Source organism: Lepidochelys olivacea, assembly GCF_965140295.1.
Source record: "Lepidochelys olivacea isolate rLepOli2 genome assembly, chromosome: 7".
Lineage (NCBI taxonomy): Eukaryota > Metazoa > Chordata > Testudines > Cheloniidae > Lepidochelys > Lepidochelys olivacea.
Window position 1 is genome coordinate 41,637,730 of NC_140417.1, and position 19,720 is coordinate 41,657,449.

Sequence of the window (19,720 nt, forward strand, 5' to 3'; positions counted from 1 at the left end):
TATTAGGTTTGATTTTTGTTCCTCCTCAAAAAAGCTTTTCTTGATATTCTGATGTCTGTCAATATCGTTGTAGACTTGTGCCTGTATTTAAAATGGTCATTTTTTCGATTGCTTTCAGTGGTATTGAAGTTACAGGCTGCCTTTAAATAAGATGGCTTCCATTTCCCTACAGTTTTGCAGAGGTTCATGGAAGTAGCTCCAGTAAAGATGACAGTCTAATTTTCCAATGTACTGAAGCCAGGTGCCTTTCACAAGAGACAGCTTCTAGCTAGGCTCTGAGGTTTGGAGACTGCACATGCAACTGTAATGGGATCAGGTTCAAAAGTATGCAGGAGCAAAATAGGGGTACACTGTAATGTTGGTAAACAGGAGGGAGGATGAGGGGTATGAGATTTTAGGGGGAAAAGGAGGGAAACTAAAAGTATACAATAATGTGGAGTGGCAGACCAAGTGTGGGAGACAGAACTGGTGGAGCCAAGAAGGAAAATGGGAGAGACAGACAAGGGAGATATTGAGGGGGATGGAGAGGGAAATAAGGCCAACTTCCTGCACCCCAGAGTTCAGACAGCAAGTGGAGACCCTTTTTGATCAGCCAGGAGGTGGCCTGCAATTTTGTGTTAGTTTTTTGTATGAGTAAAGTCGAATTTGAAATATGCAATTATTATACACAAATTGGGGGTATGCAGTTTCCTTCCAAAAGCTCACACGCTCAAAAAATAAATTTTTTAAACTGGTCAGATGTTTTTTGGGGGTCTGATTCATGGTTTTTGAATGCTTGGGATTGGCAATATTGGAGTCATGGAATGTTCTTTTACTTCAGTGACTCAGATTCCTGTCAAAGAGCCAAAGATAACAGAATTGGTTAGTTCTAAGTAGAATTTCTGTTTTGTCGGTGTGTGTTGGTGACTCTTCCTCATAGAAAAGACCACAGCAGATACCCTATATAATTTTTCCCTTTAAACAATTTATTTATCCCAATTCATATTTGAAGCCCACCACTAAAGCAGACCTTTGTGAAGTTTTGGTCCAACATGTGATGTAACCGATGATGGCAGCAATTCATATAGGAGGACAGATGTTTTTGTTTTGGGGTTTTTATCCTAAAACCACCTCAGACTCATGTACACTTGTGTGTTTGTTAGCTTTATATTATGGTAATATTTATTTACTGCTCTTATGTATTCCTGCTTTTTAACAACGTATTAGAAGGTTTGTTGCACTTCACTTAGAACTCTTATAAATATTTTTTCCAGCTGCTTAGAGGCCTTGGCTTTCATCTTGTACGCATTCTGTAAAGGATAATATTGGCAAATACTGCAGTTAGAGCAACATTGTACTTGGAAGGAAGAAAAGTAGATTATTACTTAGTTTCTTGGTGCTTGATAGACACTGTGAGTCATTCATGCAATACGTACACAAATAAATCTACTGTATTCTGTTAGGTCCACTCATAAACTTGTGGGATAGCCCTAGGAACATACAGTATCAAAATCATTCAGTTGAAGTAGGTCATTGAAATTTGACACCTTACTAAATTCATACATTTGGCATAAAACATTAAACCTCACTCAGCATCCCTTTTATATGAATTTTTGTGAGTGATTGCAGAAGTTATTAAAATAACATGATTTTGTCATAGCAGCTGGCCAGTGATATGGTTTGGAAATGGCAATACATATTACAGTAGAAGCTTTGTATATAAGTACTATACTTAATCAGAATAATTAGTCTAAAGTATTACATAAACAATGAAACACCATTTGAGTACTTCAGAGGACTAAGATGCTAAATGTAGCTAGAACTGAAAGTGTTTTTTAGAAACCAGCTTAAGCATGCTTCTTCATTCCTTTCTATTTTTTGTTTCTGAAATACAGCTTTTCCCTCATTAACAGTGTTGGTGGTCTGATTAGTTCAGGCCTTAGTTCTTATTACCAAGTCTCTGTAATGCTGAAGTTATCCTTCTACCAGTTAAGAAAAAACTCCAAAATTGCAATATTTCCCACCCCCCAGAATTTGTAAGTTTTTTTTCCAGTTTAATCTTGCCAAATTCACGACTGTGGTGTTTATTGATTGGTATTTCAATGTTTTTTTATTAATACATTGATAAAATGTATAGCAACTAAAATTTTAATTGGGATTAGATGTTGGAATTGGATGTTAGTCCATTTGTTCTGGTTATTTTGTTTTTCTACTGGTTATAAGGTTTTTTTTTTTTATTTACACAGCCCTTTACAAACTAGGATCAAGTTAGTTGTCTGAATTGGTGGTCTCTTTATTACCAAAATGCTGACAAGATGGTAGCAAGATTATGAATGGTTAGATTACTGGAACAACAGCACAGATGTGGATAGGTGGAACAACAGCACAGATGGTTCCAAAACCAATATTGTTCAGATGCAGGTTTGTTCTGTGAAAGTTTCTTCAAAGTCTGAAAGAGGTTTGTATAGAAGATAAGGGAATGTAATCAAACAATATATGAAAAGTGTTATGAACCATACAAATTGTTGGTAAAAGTGTATATGCACAGTAGCATATATAGTGAATAACCAAAACAATCTGCGGGAGAAATAGCCTATATCTCCCTCAGAAAGCAGTCACAAAGGAACCTTTCTTTGGAAAAGGAACCTCTTCCAGGAAGATGGGTGGCAAATATAAATATAATGAAAATTTATGGGGAACCTAGAGGTCAAGTTTTCTGTGGGGGTCCTATACCTTTAGAATGCGATTCCCCCTTCCTCCCTTTGTCTGAAGTAGCCTGAGCCTAAGACTTTCAGAGCATGCTGCGAAGCTCATCTTTTTACAAAGGAATTTTGAGAATAATTCACAGAGAAAGGGAGGGAATTGTTGGAGGAGAAGGGTGATTTGAGATTCGAAGGTGCTGGGCTTGCTGATTGTACATTTTGTTGAGTTATACTGATGAACTTAAGTTATATCGGGGTATTATCTATGATGTATTTTTAAGTAAAGGCTACAGTACCTAGAGCGTATGGGCAGGCATCCTTTTTTTAGCGTTTTGTAAATCCAAATAAATATTAATGAATATGTATAGATATGCAGTATAGATATATTTACACTGCAGTTAGACACTTGTGGCGGGCCTGAACCATCTAGCTCTGGCTCAGACTAAGGGGGTGTTTAACTGTAGTGTAGACATTCAGGTTCGGGCTTCAGCCTGGGCTCTAGGAACCTGCAAAGTGGGAGGGTCCCAGAGCTCAGGCAGCAGCCCAAGCCCGTACGCCTACACCACAGTTAAACATCCCCTTAGGCTTAGCCCCGTGAACCTGAGCTAGCATGGGCCAACTGCAGGTGTCTAACTGAAGTGTAGACATACCCTTTGTCATTCTTCTGAAGGAACAGCTTTCCACCTAGTTCCTAAAGCATTGCCACTAGTGGTAACACTTAAAAGGTCTGTTTATACAAGTTTTGAAATTAAACACTTTCTGTATAGTGCTGTGGCAGTTGATTAGATTTTATTACTTTGTAGTGGGGTCTCACTTCTCTCACACTTTGTCCGGCTAGCACAAGGTCAAGATTCAGTGCTGGAAATGGCCCACCTTGATTATCATGCACATTGTAGGGAGAGTGGTCACTTTGGATGAACTATTACCAGCAGGAGAGTGAGTTTGTGTGTGTATGGGGGTGGGGGGAGAAAACCTGGATTTGTGCTGGAAATGGCCCACCTTGATTATCATGCACATTGTAGGGAGAGTGGTCACTTTGGATGAACTATTACCAGCAGGAGAGTGAGTTTGTGTGTGTATGGGGGGGTGGGGGGGAGAAAACCTGGATTTGTGCTGGAAATGGCCCACCTTGATGATCATACACATTGTAAGGAGGGTGATCACTTTAGATAAGCTATTCCCAGCAGGAGAGTGGGGTGGGAGGAGGTATTGTTTCATGGTCTCTGTGTATATAATGTCTTCTGCAGTTTCCACAGTATGCATCCGATGAAGTGAGCTGTAGCTCACGGAAGCTTATGCTCAAATAAATTGGTTAGTCTCTAAGGTGCCACAAGTAATCCTTTTCTTTTAGTCCAGATACACTGATTCAGTTGAAGATTTTTGGTTTCAAGTCACCATTCGAGTATTTTAAAGAATGAAGTCCCCTCAGAGGAACAAGATAGAGAGAAATAGTCATGCAATATGGGGTTTGGTGAAAGAAGAATATAGGATGATTGAGCTGAATGCGCAAAGAAAAGACACCTATGTTGATAAAAGCCAATTAGTAATAAAGCAGGATCTATAGAGAATGTTTCCTATGGCTTCTCCAACGAAGAGACTATGCAAGTGCTTAGGGAGGATTCTGAGGGTTATTTAAAGCCAAAATTGTTGTTAGTTCTTATAAGACTATAAGCCTGTCTTCCCTTATAAAATGTGCTTGGATGAAGGCAAAGTTAAACTAAAGTTAATATTATATGTTTAAAGGGTAAGATGAATATCACTGCACCTTCAAGTGTTATAATGCTCTGCAGACAGCAGAAGTCTTACCTGTTAGATTTCCATCCAGATACACATTTGTGTATATTGTCCAGTTTCCTGCCTTTGTAATCTTGGTTTTCTCTGCAGTTACTTCAAATCTAGTTTTTGCTGCTTCCTGTTCTACCTCTGATGTAAGGGCATTCGTTTCATAATATACTTAGTAAAGCAATGTCATCAGTAAAGTCAAAATAGTGTAATTAGTCTCCACTAACCCATTTTACACCATCCATGAGGCTTTTGTTGCTCACCTCATCACAGTCTATTACTAATTTAAAGAGAATTGGTAATAGCACACGCCCTTGGCTAACTCCAGGCACAATATTTAACCATTCACCTCACTCAGCCAGGCCTATGTCTGATCTTACTTTCCATTGTATAAACTCCTTATTACGTTGATCAGCTTGTCTGGTATCCCATAGCTTCTAGCAATATTCCTCAGGGTCTCTCTATAGACACTGTTGAACACTTTCTAAAAGTGAATTTAGATGGGTTTTTGCCAAACAGTAGCTTTCTCAATGATCTGTCAGAGTGAATATCTGTTCATGACATGATCTATCTCAATGGAACCCAGCTGTTTTTCTTGTAATATTTCATCCATTGCCTTTTTTGTTTTATTCAGCATAACAGTAGCCAATTCTTTGCCCAGGACTGATAGCAGTACTATGCCTCCAGTTCATGCTCCCTTTTTTTAGCAATGCCATGATAATACCTTCTTTCCAGTGCTGTGGTGCTACTTTCACCGTATTTTGTTACAGTTTTGTTAGCCACTCAATCAGAATTTGGCCTCCCACTGTTAGCAACTCTACTTGAATTCTGTCAACCCCAGGAACTTTCCCGTATTTGAGGGCTTTGATGGCTGCTTTAATTTTATCGGGTGTTATTGGTCCATCTTCTATTTCTAACCTGGTATTGACACTTCTCTTGAATCTGTGAATGATTGTCAGCTCTGGACAGCTTAATATGGAGTGGAAATGTTCTTTCCATCATCTGGCATGTTCTTCATGCATTTTTAACATCTGTTGATGAGAGTTCTAGAAGGGCCTGAGACCTGGGAAAGTCTTTTTTTCCTGTGAGATCATTTGCTGCTCTGTAGAGTTGGTTGAAGTCTCTCCTCTATGCTGCTGCTTCTGCCTCTGCAGCCTTTTCCTAGCATTTTTATCTTATATTTCTGTCTTTGTTTAGAATTATATTTTATATTCCTACAAGATTAGGAAAAGCAGCACCACTTTTGGAAAGATGAACAACATCTGGTCAAACATAGGTCTCCACTTCAGACTAAAGGCTAGATTATACCATTTGATTGTACTGAGCATACTACTATATGGAGCAGAGGCTTGACCAATGAGACTGTCTAGCAAAAAGAAATTGAAGGCTACCTATCCCAGAAGGCTGAGTAAGATATTACACATTGAGTGTAAAGACAAAATAACAAATGCAAGAGTAAGGGAGCTGATAGAGCAGGACATATTAGAAGATATCATTAAAGAAGGCTCAGATGATTGGGACATGTATAGTGTATGGAAGATGGGAGACAAGCTGAGCAAGCATTGAATTAGGTACTGGAGGGCAGAAAGAGAAAGCGAGGAAGGCCAAGAAAGAACTGGTGGAAGATCGTGACAGAGGGTATTGAATGCACTGGCATAACCTGGGAAGAAGTACCACAATTATTGTGATTGTAATCATTGGAGGAACCGGACTTCTTCATGTGTCGGTGGCACAGGAGGAGCTAAGGAAGAATTTATAAAGTACAAGTTCCAGGGGACGTGTTAAACTGATTTCCCAAATGGATAATTTATGTCTTTAATGAAGCCAGAAAAAGATTGAAAAAGATATACAAGAAATATGGGGACACAATAAAGGAGTTACATATGTAAGTTTCTCAACAGGTAAGTTGGAAATATTTCCAAGGTTCAATTAAATAGTTTTGGGTGACCGCAAGGGCCAAAAGTCTGGAAACTGATAGGCAGCTGCAACAAGGCCCCATGACTGAGTGAATACCTTGCAAAAGTTTCTGGTTCCAGTTAAAGCTGCAGACATTACTGATTGAATGGCTATAAAAGAAAACAAGAACACCTAGACTTAGTTTATGTTGCAAATAAATATATTACTCGTAGAGGCTCCTACAGCATATGATGATCAGGTATCAAATTTTCTGATACCTACAGCCTCAAGATAGACAGAAATAAACATGCTCTCCTTTCTTTTAAATGGATAAACTAGTTTTGTACTGGTTGTTATGTTCTGGAGTTAATTGTAATTGTCATGTCAATCAACCATCTATTTAATTATTAAAAAAAATAAATCACTAACAACTTTCTGCTTTAAAAAGCTTTGTTTCCTTCCTGTGTTAACTCCACTTACTTATAACCATAAATTAATTTGGCATTTTTTCCTGTGTTGCCTTTCGTGTCTCATTCATAAGAACGGCCATACTGGGTCAGGCCAAAGGTCCATCTAGCCGAGTATCCTGTCTTCCAACAGTGGCAAATGCCAGGTGCCCCAGAGGGAATAAACAGAACAGGTAATCATCAAGTGATCCGTCCCTTCGTCTATTCCCAGCTTCTGGCAAACAGAGTCTAGGGACACTATACCTGCCTATCCTGGCTAATAGCCATTGATGGACCTATCCTCCATGAATTTATCTAGTTCTTTTTTGAACCCTGTTACAGTCTTGGCCTTCATAACATCCTCTGGCAAAGAGTTCCACAGGTTGACTGTGTGTTGTGTGAAAAAATACTTCCTTTTGTCTGTTTTAAACCTGCTGCCTGTTAATTTCATGTGGTGACCGCTAGTTCTTGTGTTATGAGAAGGAGTAAATAACACTTCCTTATTTACTTTCTCCAAACCAATCATGATTTTATAGACCTCTATCATATCCCCCCTTAGTCGTCTCTTTTCCTAGTTGAGAAGTCCCAGTTTTATTAATCTCTCCTCATAGGGAAGCTGTTCCATACCCCTGATCATTTTTGTTGCCCTTTTCTGAACCTTTTCCAAGTCCAGTATATCTTTTTTGAGATGGGACGACCACATGTGCACGCTGTGTTCAAGATGTGGCCGTACCATGGATTTATATAGAGGGAATATGATATTTTCTGTCTTGTTATCTATCCCTTGATGATTCACAACATTCTGTTCGCTTTTTGGACCGCCACTACACATTGAGTGGATGTTTTCAGAGAACTATCCACAATGACTCCAAGGTCTCCTTCTTGAGGGATAACAGCTAATTTAGACCCCATCTTTTTATATGTCTAGTTAGGATTATGTTTCTCAATGTGCATTACTTTGCATTTATCAACATTGAATTTCATCTGCCATTTTGTTGCCCAGTCACTGAGTTTTGAGGGATCCTTTTGGAGCTCTTCGCAATCTGCTTGGGTCTTAACTGTCTTGAGTAGTTTTGTATCATCTGCAAATTTTGCCACCTCACTGTTTGCCCCTTTCTCCAGATCATTTATGAATATGTTGATGAGGACTGGTCCCAGTACGGACACCACTCTTTACCTCTCTCCGTTCTGAAAACTGACCATTTATTCTTACCCTTTGTTTCCTATCTTTTAACCGGTTACCAATCCATGAGAGGACCTTTCCTCTTATCCCATGACTGCTTACTTTGCTTAAGAACCTTTGGTGAGGGACCTTGTCAAGGCTTTCTGAAAATCTAAGTACACTATATCCACTGGATCCCCCTTGTCCACATGCTTGTTGACCTCTTCAGATAATCCTAGTAGATTGGTAAGGCATGATTTCCCTTTACAAAATCCATGTTGACTCTTCCCCAACAAATTATGTTCGTCTATGTGTCTGACAATATTGTTCTTTACTATAGTTTCAACCAGTTTGCATGCTACTGAAGTCAGACTTACTGGCCTGCAGTTGCCAGGATCACTTCTGGAAGCCCTTTTTAAAAATTAGCTATCCTCCAGTTATTTGGTAGACAAGCTGATTTAAATTATATGTTCCAGACTACAGTTAGTATTTCTGCAATTTCACATTTGAGTTCCTTCAGAACTCCTGGGTGAATACCATCTGTTGTTTTCCTTACATTTTGTTTTTCACTTCTTCCTCTATATTTTCTTTTCCCAGTCTGTTCTTTGCTGGGAAAGGGATAATTTGCCTCACACATCCTCAGTCCTGATATATGAGATGCTACAGTATTTCCATATACTGACAATAAAAATGAAGTTGGAATAATGTCACTAGGCCTGGTAACTATAGCACAGGAACATAGGATGTGCTTTACTCATCTACTTAGCCTGACTTCCTGGGTTACTAGAGTTTTAAAAATTTGGTAAAATAACTTTTGAGAAGAGAATGATAAATGCACACTTTATCATATATTTCCAGAGTTCATCACACAGCTACCAGAAGCTCATATGCAATTGGATTTGTGTGTATGTGTATTATAGTAGATATGTAAAATCTCCACAAGTGGCAAAGTTAATGTTCTCACATTAGTAATTAAAGAAGTTGTTAGCTGCTTAGAAGCAGCTTTGGGATGCAATCTGGTACAAACTCACTACAGCTTCCGTTCATGTTCTTTGCGTCGGAAATTCCTTTATTTATTTGCTTGCAGAGTACAATTTAAAAACAAATATAAAAAGGAAACTGATTCAAGTTATTACATATTTCAGTGGAATGTGAATATATTAAAAGCAATCAGAAAAGTTGAAATAAAAAACATCTGTTGGATGTGAAGCAAATACTTATGTGACTTTTTTAATATATCAAGATATTGAAGTAAATGTCACAAAAATGCTTAATCGTTTTAGAAGGACTTAAAAAGGATCTGAATGTTTTTATGACTAAAGGAAAGAATGGAGACTGTAAAAATAAGTTAGCCATTTTTTTTTTACTGCAACAGTGTTCACGAACAATTGTAATGTAAACGAGGCAAGATTTCTATATTAGTCATTTTTGCTTCTAGTTTTAAGAATTTTGTTCTGATAAAAACATTGTTTGAAAATTTCATGGTTTTGATTTAGTTGATCCAACACATTTAACTATGACTACAGGTTATCAATATTTCTAAAAATACGCCATAATAAAGTCAAACTTGCTGTACTGTTGAGTAATAATGAAAAATAACTACCCTAGCCATTATAAATCTCAATGTATTTTACAAAGCTGGTAAAGTATCATCATCCCCCTTTATGTGATTGAAATGAATAAACCATAAATCTGCAAAGTGACTTGTCCAAAGCTAGAAGCAGAGCCCAGATCTCTTGGTTCCTAGTCACATGTATCTTCCGCATCATGCAACCGCTTCCTTCAGTTACTAGAGTGAAACCTGTTGAAGCAGCCCTGTGATGGTTTTTATTATTTATTGACTGTTAGAACAGGTAGCATTATAATGCAGATTTCATTTTACATTTTCATTTTAGCTGTGTTTTTCTTTTGAAAATAAACTCACATAACCATCTGATATCACATAACCGTCACTGGGTTGCCACAAAATCTAGTGTAATATATAGTGGGAAAAAAAGAAGAATGCTTGAAGGGACTACAAATTTAATAGTTGTGAAGACAGAAATAAAATTAGCAGGTGGTCATAGGAACATATTTAAGTGTATATATTCTTGAGAGAAGAAGCATGTGCTAATACTGAGAAGCCATGTCAACATGTTATTACTATAAAGTTAATAATCAATCTCTTGAATTTGTAGTATCCAGCTATGCACACTTTTTAATATCCAAAATTCAATTTTTATTTGTTGGATTTACTGTAGGTATAAAACACAAATTGAAACTAAGTTTTATGTTAGTCTTAAAGTGTCAGCAGTTTGAGGAAGCATGTACAATATTTCTAACTATGCTATATTTAAGTGGTCTTAATGTTAGATTTAAAAAAATGGCTGCCTAAATTGAGACTCTCATGTTTTAAAAATAGTAGTCTAAATTTATAATGTATTCAGAAAAAGAGAAAAGTCATGATACACAGTGTTTTCCAGAAGTTAGTAAGCTATATGTTTGTTGATATGTCCTTTAAAATAATTCAAAAATATGTAATGTTGGCAAATTTTTAATCCTAGATTTAAAGAATTTATTGTATGCACAGATTTTTTTCTATATGACTTCAAAAGAGCTTTTTAGGTTGACAAATATATTAAGAAAGGCCATAACAAAGGAAGACAATTGTTATGCTATTAATCTGTGCGGTTACCATGAAGATGAAAGGGGCAATTATCAGGTGTAAATTTTTAGCAGTGAGAGGAATTGACCATTGGAACAGTTTGCAAAGGTTGTGGTGGATTCTCCATCACTGACTATTTTTAAACAAGATTGGATGTTTTTTTTCTAAAATATGTGCCCTAGGAATTATTTTTGGGAAGTTCTGTGGGTTTGTTTTATACGAGGTCAGATTTGGTGATCGCAATAGTCCTTCCTGGCCTTGGAATCTGTGGATCTTTTCCTGTGAAGTCTGAGTGGTTTTGGTTGATTTTCAAGATCTTTTCATCTTATGAATGAAGAGAATAGAGGGGTGAAAAATTGATATTTTGATTTAAAACGCCTGAAAATTAGTCTTAAATGTAGATTTTAATAAGTTTTGTTTGTCTTTGTAAACAATAAAAATTGTTGTTCTTTAATAAACATGACATCCCAGAATATACACAGTTGTATTTGGATTTTTTTGTAAAGTAATGCTGTTCTGCATCATTAATGTAGTATTTCTGTTGTCTTAATTCAGAAGATCTTATGGAATTAGATGCTGCTTTGTAAAGTGTACAGTTCTGCACTCATGTCTGTCTTGTTCAGATGGCAAGTTATCCATAACAGAAGAAAGGGTTTCTCAGGAAATTAGGGCTAGATTTAGCAAAGTAGAAGATCCAAATGAATAAAGATGAAAAAGCATCTCATAATATTCTTAAGTATTCTACCTTCCATAATCACAATTAATCAGTTTCATTAGAGATAATGTACAAAACTCCCCATGGCAAAAGCATGTATATTTAATATTTGTAAGATGGATGTCTGAAAGTAGCTCAAGGTTTACGTCAGTATGGGAATAAAGTAACACTGATATACCAGAGTCCAACACACAAATTTCATCACCTATGTAGAGGGAGACCCTACATTTGTATTCAAAGTGCCTAAAATACAACAAAAAGCATGAAATGATTAATTTTATTAAAATAATTTGAAATAATGGAGAGGTAGAACATAAATATTTTTGCTGTATTGATTTTTCTTAAATAACAAGCAAAAACATATCTCAAAGACCTGGACACTGTATCACTGGATGCCCACAAAAACTGATCAACTAAAGCCTGTTTTTATAAAGGAGATGCACTGGTAGATTTACAAGCAGAAGATATTTGGTATCTTTATACAATTCATAGGGCACTGTAAAAACAAACAAAAAAAAGTAGAAGATTTAAATTTTCTAAAGTATTAGAACAAATATGCGCATTGTGCATCCAGTTGAAAATGAAACTACAGACACAAGGCATATGAAAGCACAGAGGTGTCTGAAAAATTAAAAAGGCATAAAAACACTCAGCTGCATGGTTTAAACAGGGCTGAAAGTAAACGTTTTTTTTTGTCCAATGAGCATAGCATTATTCTTATTTAGTTAGTTTTAGTGTATATTTTAACCACCAGTGCTGCTTTTCTAAAGGATGATTTGTAAAAATTTCCTGTGTCACCCAGGATACATTCTCTTATGAAACAAAAGCCAGTTTTCTGCAAGTACTGTTTAAAAGAACAAAATATGTAGTATGTGCTTTTGAATGTATAATGGCACAGAAAGTAAAGTAACATTATTTGTTCATGTATGAAAAAAAGGAATAAGGAATAAAACCTATATCAATAGTTATTGTGCAAGCTAGATCCGAAAGTATTTGTTTTTTTTACGTCTGTTTAATGTTGCTATGTTTTATACGATAGCTATTTAATGAGTCTTCTCTCTAATTCTAATGTTGCAATACTGCATTAAATTCAAACTTTATTAAGAAACTACTCGTGCATGTTCCTTTGCATTTAGATGATACAGATACTGCACAAGTGATGCAGACCAGTTTCACAGTTAAGGCCCTAAACATTTTTCTAAGATTAAGAGCATTTTTATTCTTTCAGTTATGTTAAACCAAAACCACTCAGTATACATTTAAAATTAAAATCAACACAAATATATGCAAAAAGTTTAGTCCAAATTGCAAAACTAACATAACCAAGTTCTCTTCCAAGTTGGAATGTGAGTGAGAGGGAAAGGGTAATGATTGGTACAGTCAAGGATTACTTCACTCAACTAATAATTAGTTGCCTGGAAAATGTTAGAAAGCACTGTTCTATATACTTGGAATCTGATCTAACCACTATTGTTTACATAGTTCATATTGCTCATAACTCCCTTGTAGTGCCCCAAATTATTCACCTCTTTTATATATACTTTACTTATACTTTATAATTACTTCCTTAAAAGTAAGGATGAAAGTAGTCATCTTCTCTTTCTCCTTCTTCATGACCATCTTCCGTTTCGTGACCATCTTCTGCTTCATCATATTCTTCTGGTGTTAAAAATCTGCGGACAACTGGAGTTCTCAGTTGTGTTGATTGGCTGACACTTCCTTTTTGTTCACCATAATAAATAATGCGTATGTGGGGAAAGCAGAAGAATGCATATGTGCTTATTGGAGCTGTAAGCTTATTTTGGTCCATCCGAATATAGGTTAAATGATTGATATTCCTTGGATCAATTGAAGGACACATCAGAGTAATATTTACAACTGTAAAAGAGTGAAAAATATTAGTTTAAACATTGAAAATATTAAGAGAACTCAAATTTCTTTAAAATCCACTTTTTTTCATAGCTAGAAACAGGAATAATATCCACCCATGTAACTGATGAAAAATATTGCTATCATCCTGCCTCTTGACTTAAGTTAGAGTTCCAGATATGGAAAAACCAATAAGAGAAATAGCTTTTGATCAAGTAGAAGTGGGAAGGTTTGTGGTGTTAAAATGGCCTAAAATAGATTATTTTAATGTAAGGGAAATGTATTAATAGTGGCCTCTTTCTATATAAATGTTTATCAAATGCCTTTGCTACAAACAAGTTCTAAACAATAAGCTAGACTTGTTAGTTGATTTTTATTAGAGGAAGCTGGAGCGGAGTCTGACAGAGAGCCTGCTTGGAGGTGATAGGAAGATAGCAGAAGTACAAATCTTCTGCAATGTTTCTTCCATTGAGAGTCCAAGATAATTAACAATTCAGAGCATTCCTTGGGCAAGCTGCAGAACTAGGGCTACTATTGAGCCTTATGCCCCAACTGATGGGACCCTCAAAGAAGGGCAGGATGAGGTAACCTGCATCACAGCAAAGCAGAAACCTCCTTGTGTCAGCAAGACTGAATATAGCCCAGTAGTGTTGGTGTTGGGTTGAGGTTAAAAGTCAGGAAGTTTTTGAGTAATAAGCAGAAAAATTATGCAAAAGAAAAAATGTTATAGAAATACTTCTCTCATTTTTATTAAGGACTAATAATAATCAACGTACATTCAATGTCATTGTCTTCAATATACAAATGCTGTAGACTTCTTGGAATATAGAATGCTTGCTTCAGCTTGTTGTGTCCAACATTGAGTTCTACAAGGTTGGAAAGGTTAAAAACATTATATGGGACTTCCTGCAGGTTGTTGTGTGACATTCTTAGAGCAGTTATTTTTGGAAGTCTATTGAAATAGTTTTCTGGAATGTAAGAAATTGAGTTATTTTCGAGGGAGAGATATATAAGTGAAAATGGGAGATCAGGAGGCATAGTCTGTAACCTGTTGTTGCATAGGTTGATCTGCAATAGATTTTTCAGATTTGAAAAGTATTTTCCTTTGAGTAGGGAGTCATCAAGGTAGTTATTGCAGAGATCAAGTATGGTCACATTTACTAACCCTTGCAGGGCATTTCCAGGTAATCTGGAAATCTCATTGAAACTGAGAAAGAGTCGTTCTAGAGAGCTGGGAAGAGGAAATGGAAATTCATCCAATTTATTGTGTTCTAAGTGAAGTTGCACAAGATTTGAAAGTTTGGCAAAAACACCATGGTCAATCATATGAGATTTAATTTTGTTATGGCTAAGGTTAATTTCTCTCAAGGCAGTGGCATTAACAAAAGATTCTGCAGTTACAGCTTTGATGTCATTATGCTGAAGATAGAGTTGTTGGATGTGGGAAGGAATATGTGGTATCATCTTAAGTTTTCGATGGTCACAGTACATTGATAATGGAAAAGTTGGTGGGCAAAAGCATTCTTGAGCACACTTGGCTGGAGTAGGAAAATGAGGAACTACATATTCTACACTAGGATTAAAATGAAAAATAGGTGGGTATTCATCATCTGGCTCTTGGTCATATTCATCCTCAAAATCATAACCTTCATGCTGACAAAAGACCATAGCTCCAAATAGAAGAGGGATAATTGATAGTTGACATAGAAACCCCATTTTTTTTTTCTGTAGTACCCTGTTGAAAAGAAGAAACAAAATTCATAAATAGATGAAACCATATTTAAATTCCAATATAAGAAAAAAAATAACTATTTTTTAAATGAGGAGAAAATAATTATTGCAGGAAACATAAACATTTAGTTTGTATAATTACCACCAAAAATTATTATTCTTTCAATTCTGTATTTTCTAAGGCACCTATTAACGTGGACTTCAAACAAGTGAATTGCAATCTTTCCATATTTTTTCCCCTCTCTGGGGCCCAAATCCTAAAGCTGAGGTCAAGCGTGGTGCTAGAGGGTTGTATACCAATTGTGGGAGGGAAAAATTTTCATCCTCCTTTTTTTCACTCTACAGATTGCACAGACATAGTGTGGGGGAGAGGGGCTTTATGCCCACTATTGCAGCCTGAGGTTATGTCTACATTACTGCTGGATTGATGCTCCAGAGATCGATGCACTGGGGGGTCGATTTAGCGGGTCTAGTGAAGAGCCACTCAATCAACGGCAGAGCACTCTCCGGTCGACCCCAGTAATCCACCCCGTAACAAGAAGGGTAAGGTAAGTCGATGGGAGAGTGTCTCCCGTTGACCCAGCACTGTATAGACACCGCAGTAAGTCAACCCAACCTATGTCGACTCCTGTTACGTTATTCACGTAGCTGGAGTTGCGTAACTTCGGTCAACTTACTGCAGTAGTGGCGACATAGCCTGAGAGTTGTACTGGAGTCCATGGGCGCTGCATTCCTTTCAAGATGAACAGGGGCATTTGCTAATGGAGGCACAGGCCACAGCCCTAAAATTCCACTTTAAAGTGATGTCGGTTTCTATGGAGTACAGTAAACATCCTGATGCTCTAACTAGTTCCACAGACTGCTGGGTTTCCTATGCTTGTTGGAGTCTGTGGGCAGTTTTTACTCCACAATCTGAATGAGGGAATGGGCATGCAATATAAATAATTAAGAAAATACAATTATGTCTAATACCATCTTGGTAGTTTTTAGCTAACTGCTAACTTTTAAAAAGGAAAACCTAACTTTCCATAGGCTGAGGAATGCTCAAAGATGGTGAAAGACAGTAAATTTAAAACAAACATTTATTTTATGGAATAAGCAGGCAATCTGTAAAAAACAGGAGTACTTGTGGCACCTTAGAAACTAACAAATTTATTAGAGCATAAGCTTTTGTGTGCAATCCACTGTGAGAGTTTTGAGACAAATATTGGCTATATTTTAAGACTATATATCTTAATTGCTATGAAAAACATTTACAGCTATGTTAGAAGAATACTGCTTCAGGTTTCAGAGTAACAGCCGTGTTAGTCTGTATTCGCAAAAAGAAAAGGAGTACTTGTGGCACCTTAGAGACTAACCAATTTATTTGAGCATAAGCTTTCGTGAGCAAATTGGTTAGTCTCTAAGGTGCCACAAGTACTCCTTTTCTTTTTGCTTCAGGTTGTCAACTAACCACCCGTCAAGAAGGAATTTCCCCCCTCACATGTAGCACAGTGTAAATTAATTCTAATAATAATACCAAGCTCTGAAATAGCACTTTTCAACCATAGATCTCAAAGTGGTTTACAGAGGAGGTCAATATCATTATCCCCATTTTACAGACAGGGAAACAGAGGAACAAAGAGAAGTGACTTGTCCAAAGTCACCTAGTAGACCAGTGCTAGAACCAGGAAAAGAACTCAGATCTCCTGAGTCCCAGTCCAGTGCTTTATCTACTACACCATACTGCCTCCAATTAGCTATGGTTAAAATTTTCAAACTTCTATGATTCCATATATACACATTTAAATAAGTAGCCTGATTCTAGAGGTGCTGAGTAGTCGCACCTTCAATTGGGAAATTAGGATGCTGGGTACATGTCAAGACTGGACTTTAAACAGCTTTCTGGTGACCATCTCACTGCACAATAACTCAAGGTCTTCAGCTGCAATTCTGTTCTGCTTCTGGATGAGATACAGATCCTTTTCATACTATTACATGCAGCAAAAGTTCCATAGCATCATTTCCAGGTAACTTGGAATTCTGTATAATGCTGAATCCATCCTGACCCCAGTTGGAGGCTAATGTTGGATGCTACCAAGCATTGTGGTAGCAGGCTTTTTTTTTTCCTTCAGTTGACTCAAACAAATCATGAAAGTTAGAGATGAAAATACTATTAAATCATCCAGTCCATTTCTGTATAAATTTAGAATGGTTTGCAATGGCACAGTTCCTGCTGTGCTCTCCAGTCTAGTTGTAAAAGCCCTGAGTTAAGGATTTTTCACCACTTGGAAAAACTATCCCTGAGCCTTATCTGTGAAGATCTCAGGAAGATTTTGATCACACAAATAAAGGCTGCTCACAAGGGAGACAATTACATGTGCAGCCTTATTTCTGGCATCTCCTAACTTTTAAGTGGTTGATTTTGCAACATTAATGTTATAACGTACTATAATTTGTAATGTAATTTCATAATTTTTGGAAGATACTTAAAAACTGAAAAAATAAAAATTTCATCATATTGACCTTCAACTTGGGTCCTCTGGAGAGTTGGCATCTTTAGATTAACAGTGGATCTGTGTACCACTTGAGTAAATTGTAGCAGTAGAAGGTCATTACCATCTGTGTGGGTCTGCCACTAGTGTGGGATGGAGACATTTTGCCAGCAGCAGATGAATGTTGACAACTCAAGAATAATGCGTTAAATTCTGAGTTTTTGAGGTGTCTGTGTTCTAATGGTCACAGATATTCTTGCCCCTGACTCATAGAATATCAGGGTTGGAAGGGACCTCAGGAGGTCGTCTAGTCCAACCCCCTGTTCAAAGCAGGACCAATCCCCAACTAAATCATCCCAGCTAGGGCTTTGTCAAGCCTGACCTTAAAAACTTCTAAGGAAGGAGATTCCACCACCTCCCTAGGTAACGCATTCCAGTGTTTCACTACCCTCCTAGTGAAAAAGTTTTTCCTAATATCCAACCTGAACCTCCCTCACTGCAACTTGAGACCATTACTCCTTGTTCTGTCATCTGCTACCACTGAGAACAGTCTAGATCCATCCGCTTTGGAACCCCCTTTCAGGTAGTTGAAAGCAGCTATCAAATCCTCCCTCATTCTTCTCTTCTGCAGACTAAACAATCCCAGTTCCCTCAGCCTCTCCTCATAAGTCATGTGTTCCAGTCCCCTAATAATTTTTTTGCCCTCCCTTCCAATTTTTCCACATCCTTCTTGTAGTGTGGGGCCCAAAACTGGACACAGTACTCCAGATGAGGCCTCACCAATGCTGAATAGAGGGGAACGATGACGTCCCTCGATCTGCTGGCAATGCCCCTACATATACATCCCAAAATGCCATTGGCCTTCTTGGCAGCAAGGGCACACTGTTGACTCATATCCAGCTTCTCGTCCACTGTAACCCCTAGGTCCTTTTCTGCAGAACTGCTGCCTAGCCATTCGGTCCCTAGTCTGTAGCGGTGCATGGGATTCTTCCGTCCTAAGTGCAGGACTCTGCACTTGTCCTTCTTGAACCTCATGCGATTTCTTTTGGCCAAATCCTCTAGGGCCCTACCTATCCTATCCCTACCCTCCAGCGTATCTACCTCTCCTCCCAGTTTAGTGTCATCTGCAAACTTGCTGAGGGTGCAATCCACACCATCCTCCAGATCATTTATGAAGGTATTGAACAAAACCGGCCCGAGGACCAACCCTTGGGGCACTCCACTTGATACTGTCTGCCAACTAGACATGGAGCCATTGATCACTACCCGTTGAGCCCGACAATCTAGCCAACTTTCTCCTCACTGAAGAGTATTTTCACAGTATTTTCCACTGAATGCATCCGATGAAGTGAGCTGTAGCTCACGAAAGCTTATGCTCAAATAAATTGGTTAGTCTCTAAGGTGCCACAAGTACTCCTTTTCTTTTAGTTTAAGACAGGGCACTGATAAATTGGGTTTAAACTATGAAACTGGGGAAAATAAAACTATTATTTGAAAATACTAATGAAAATAACTGAAATATATTTAACAATTTGATAATAGCTTTGCAGTATATGTAATATTTATATAATACTGAAAACTGAAATGAGTCATGAGATGTATAAATTCCTTGAGAAAATACCAAACCAAAATGTAAACAGAATAGGCTGTCAAGGAATTTAAAAAATTAATTGCGATTAAAAAAAATCATGATTAATCATGCTGATAAACAATAATAGAATACCATTTATTTGAATATTTTGGTTGTTTTCTACATTTTCAAATATATTGATTTCAATTACAACACAGAATACAAAGTGTACAGTGCTCACTTTATTTTTATTACAAATATTTGCACTGTAAAAACAAAAGAAATAGTATTTTTCAATTCATCTAATAGAAGTACTGTAGTGCAGTCACTTTATCATGAAAGGTGAACTTACAAATGTAGAATTATGTACAAAAAATAACTGCATTCAAAAATAAAACAGTCTAAATCTTTAGAGCCTACAAGTCCACTCAGTACTACTTCCTGTTTAGTTTCCCTCAGACAAACAAGTTTGTTCATATTTTCAAGAGATAATGCTGCCCACTTCTTATTTACAGTGTCACCTGAAAGTGAGAACAAGCGTTCACATGGCACTGTTACAGCTGGCGTCGCAAGATATTTACGTGCCAGATGCTCTAAAGATTCATATGTCCCTTCATGCTTCAACCGCCATTCCAGAGGATATATGTTCATGCTGATGACGGGTTCTGCTCGACAACGATCCGAAGCAGGGAAGACCAATGCATATTCATTTTAATCATTTGAGTCAGATACTACAAGAAGAAGGTTAAT

General features: G+C 37.2%; 2 protein-coding genes across 3 annotated transcripts in view; one reads left to right on the forward strand and one right to left on the reverse strand.

The window, feature by feature from the left end:
• CENPP (centromere protein P) overlaps positions 1-19,720 on the forward strand; it is a 318,318-nt gene that overhangs the window by 75,358 nt on the left and 223,240 nt on the right. The gene's annotated exons all lie outside the window — the stretch shown is intronic.
• On the reverse strand, positions 12,894-14,911 carry OMD (osteomodulin; the record flags this gene model as incomplete). The annotated part of the gene is made up of 2 exons (XM_084635184.1): positions 12,894-13,204; positions 13,972-14,911. The coding sequence occupies 2 exons, from the start codon at positions 14,909-14,911 to the stop codon at positions 12,894-12,896; spliced, it is 1,251 nt and encodes a 416-aa protein (XP_084491310.1).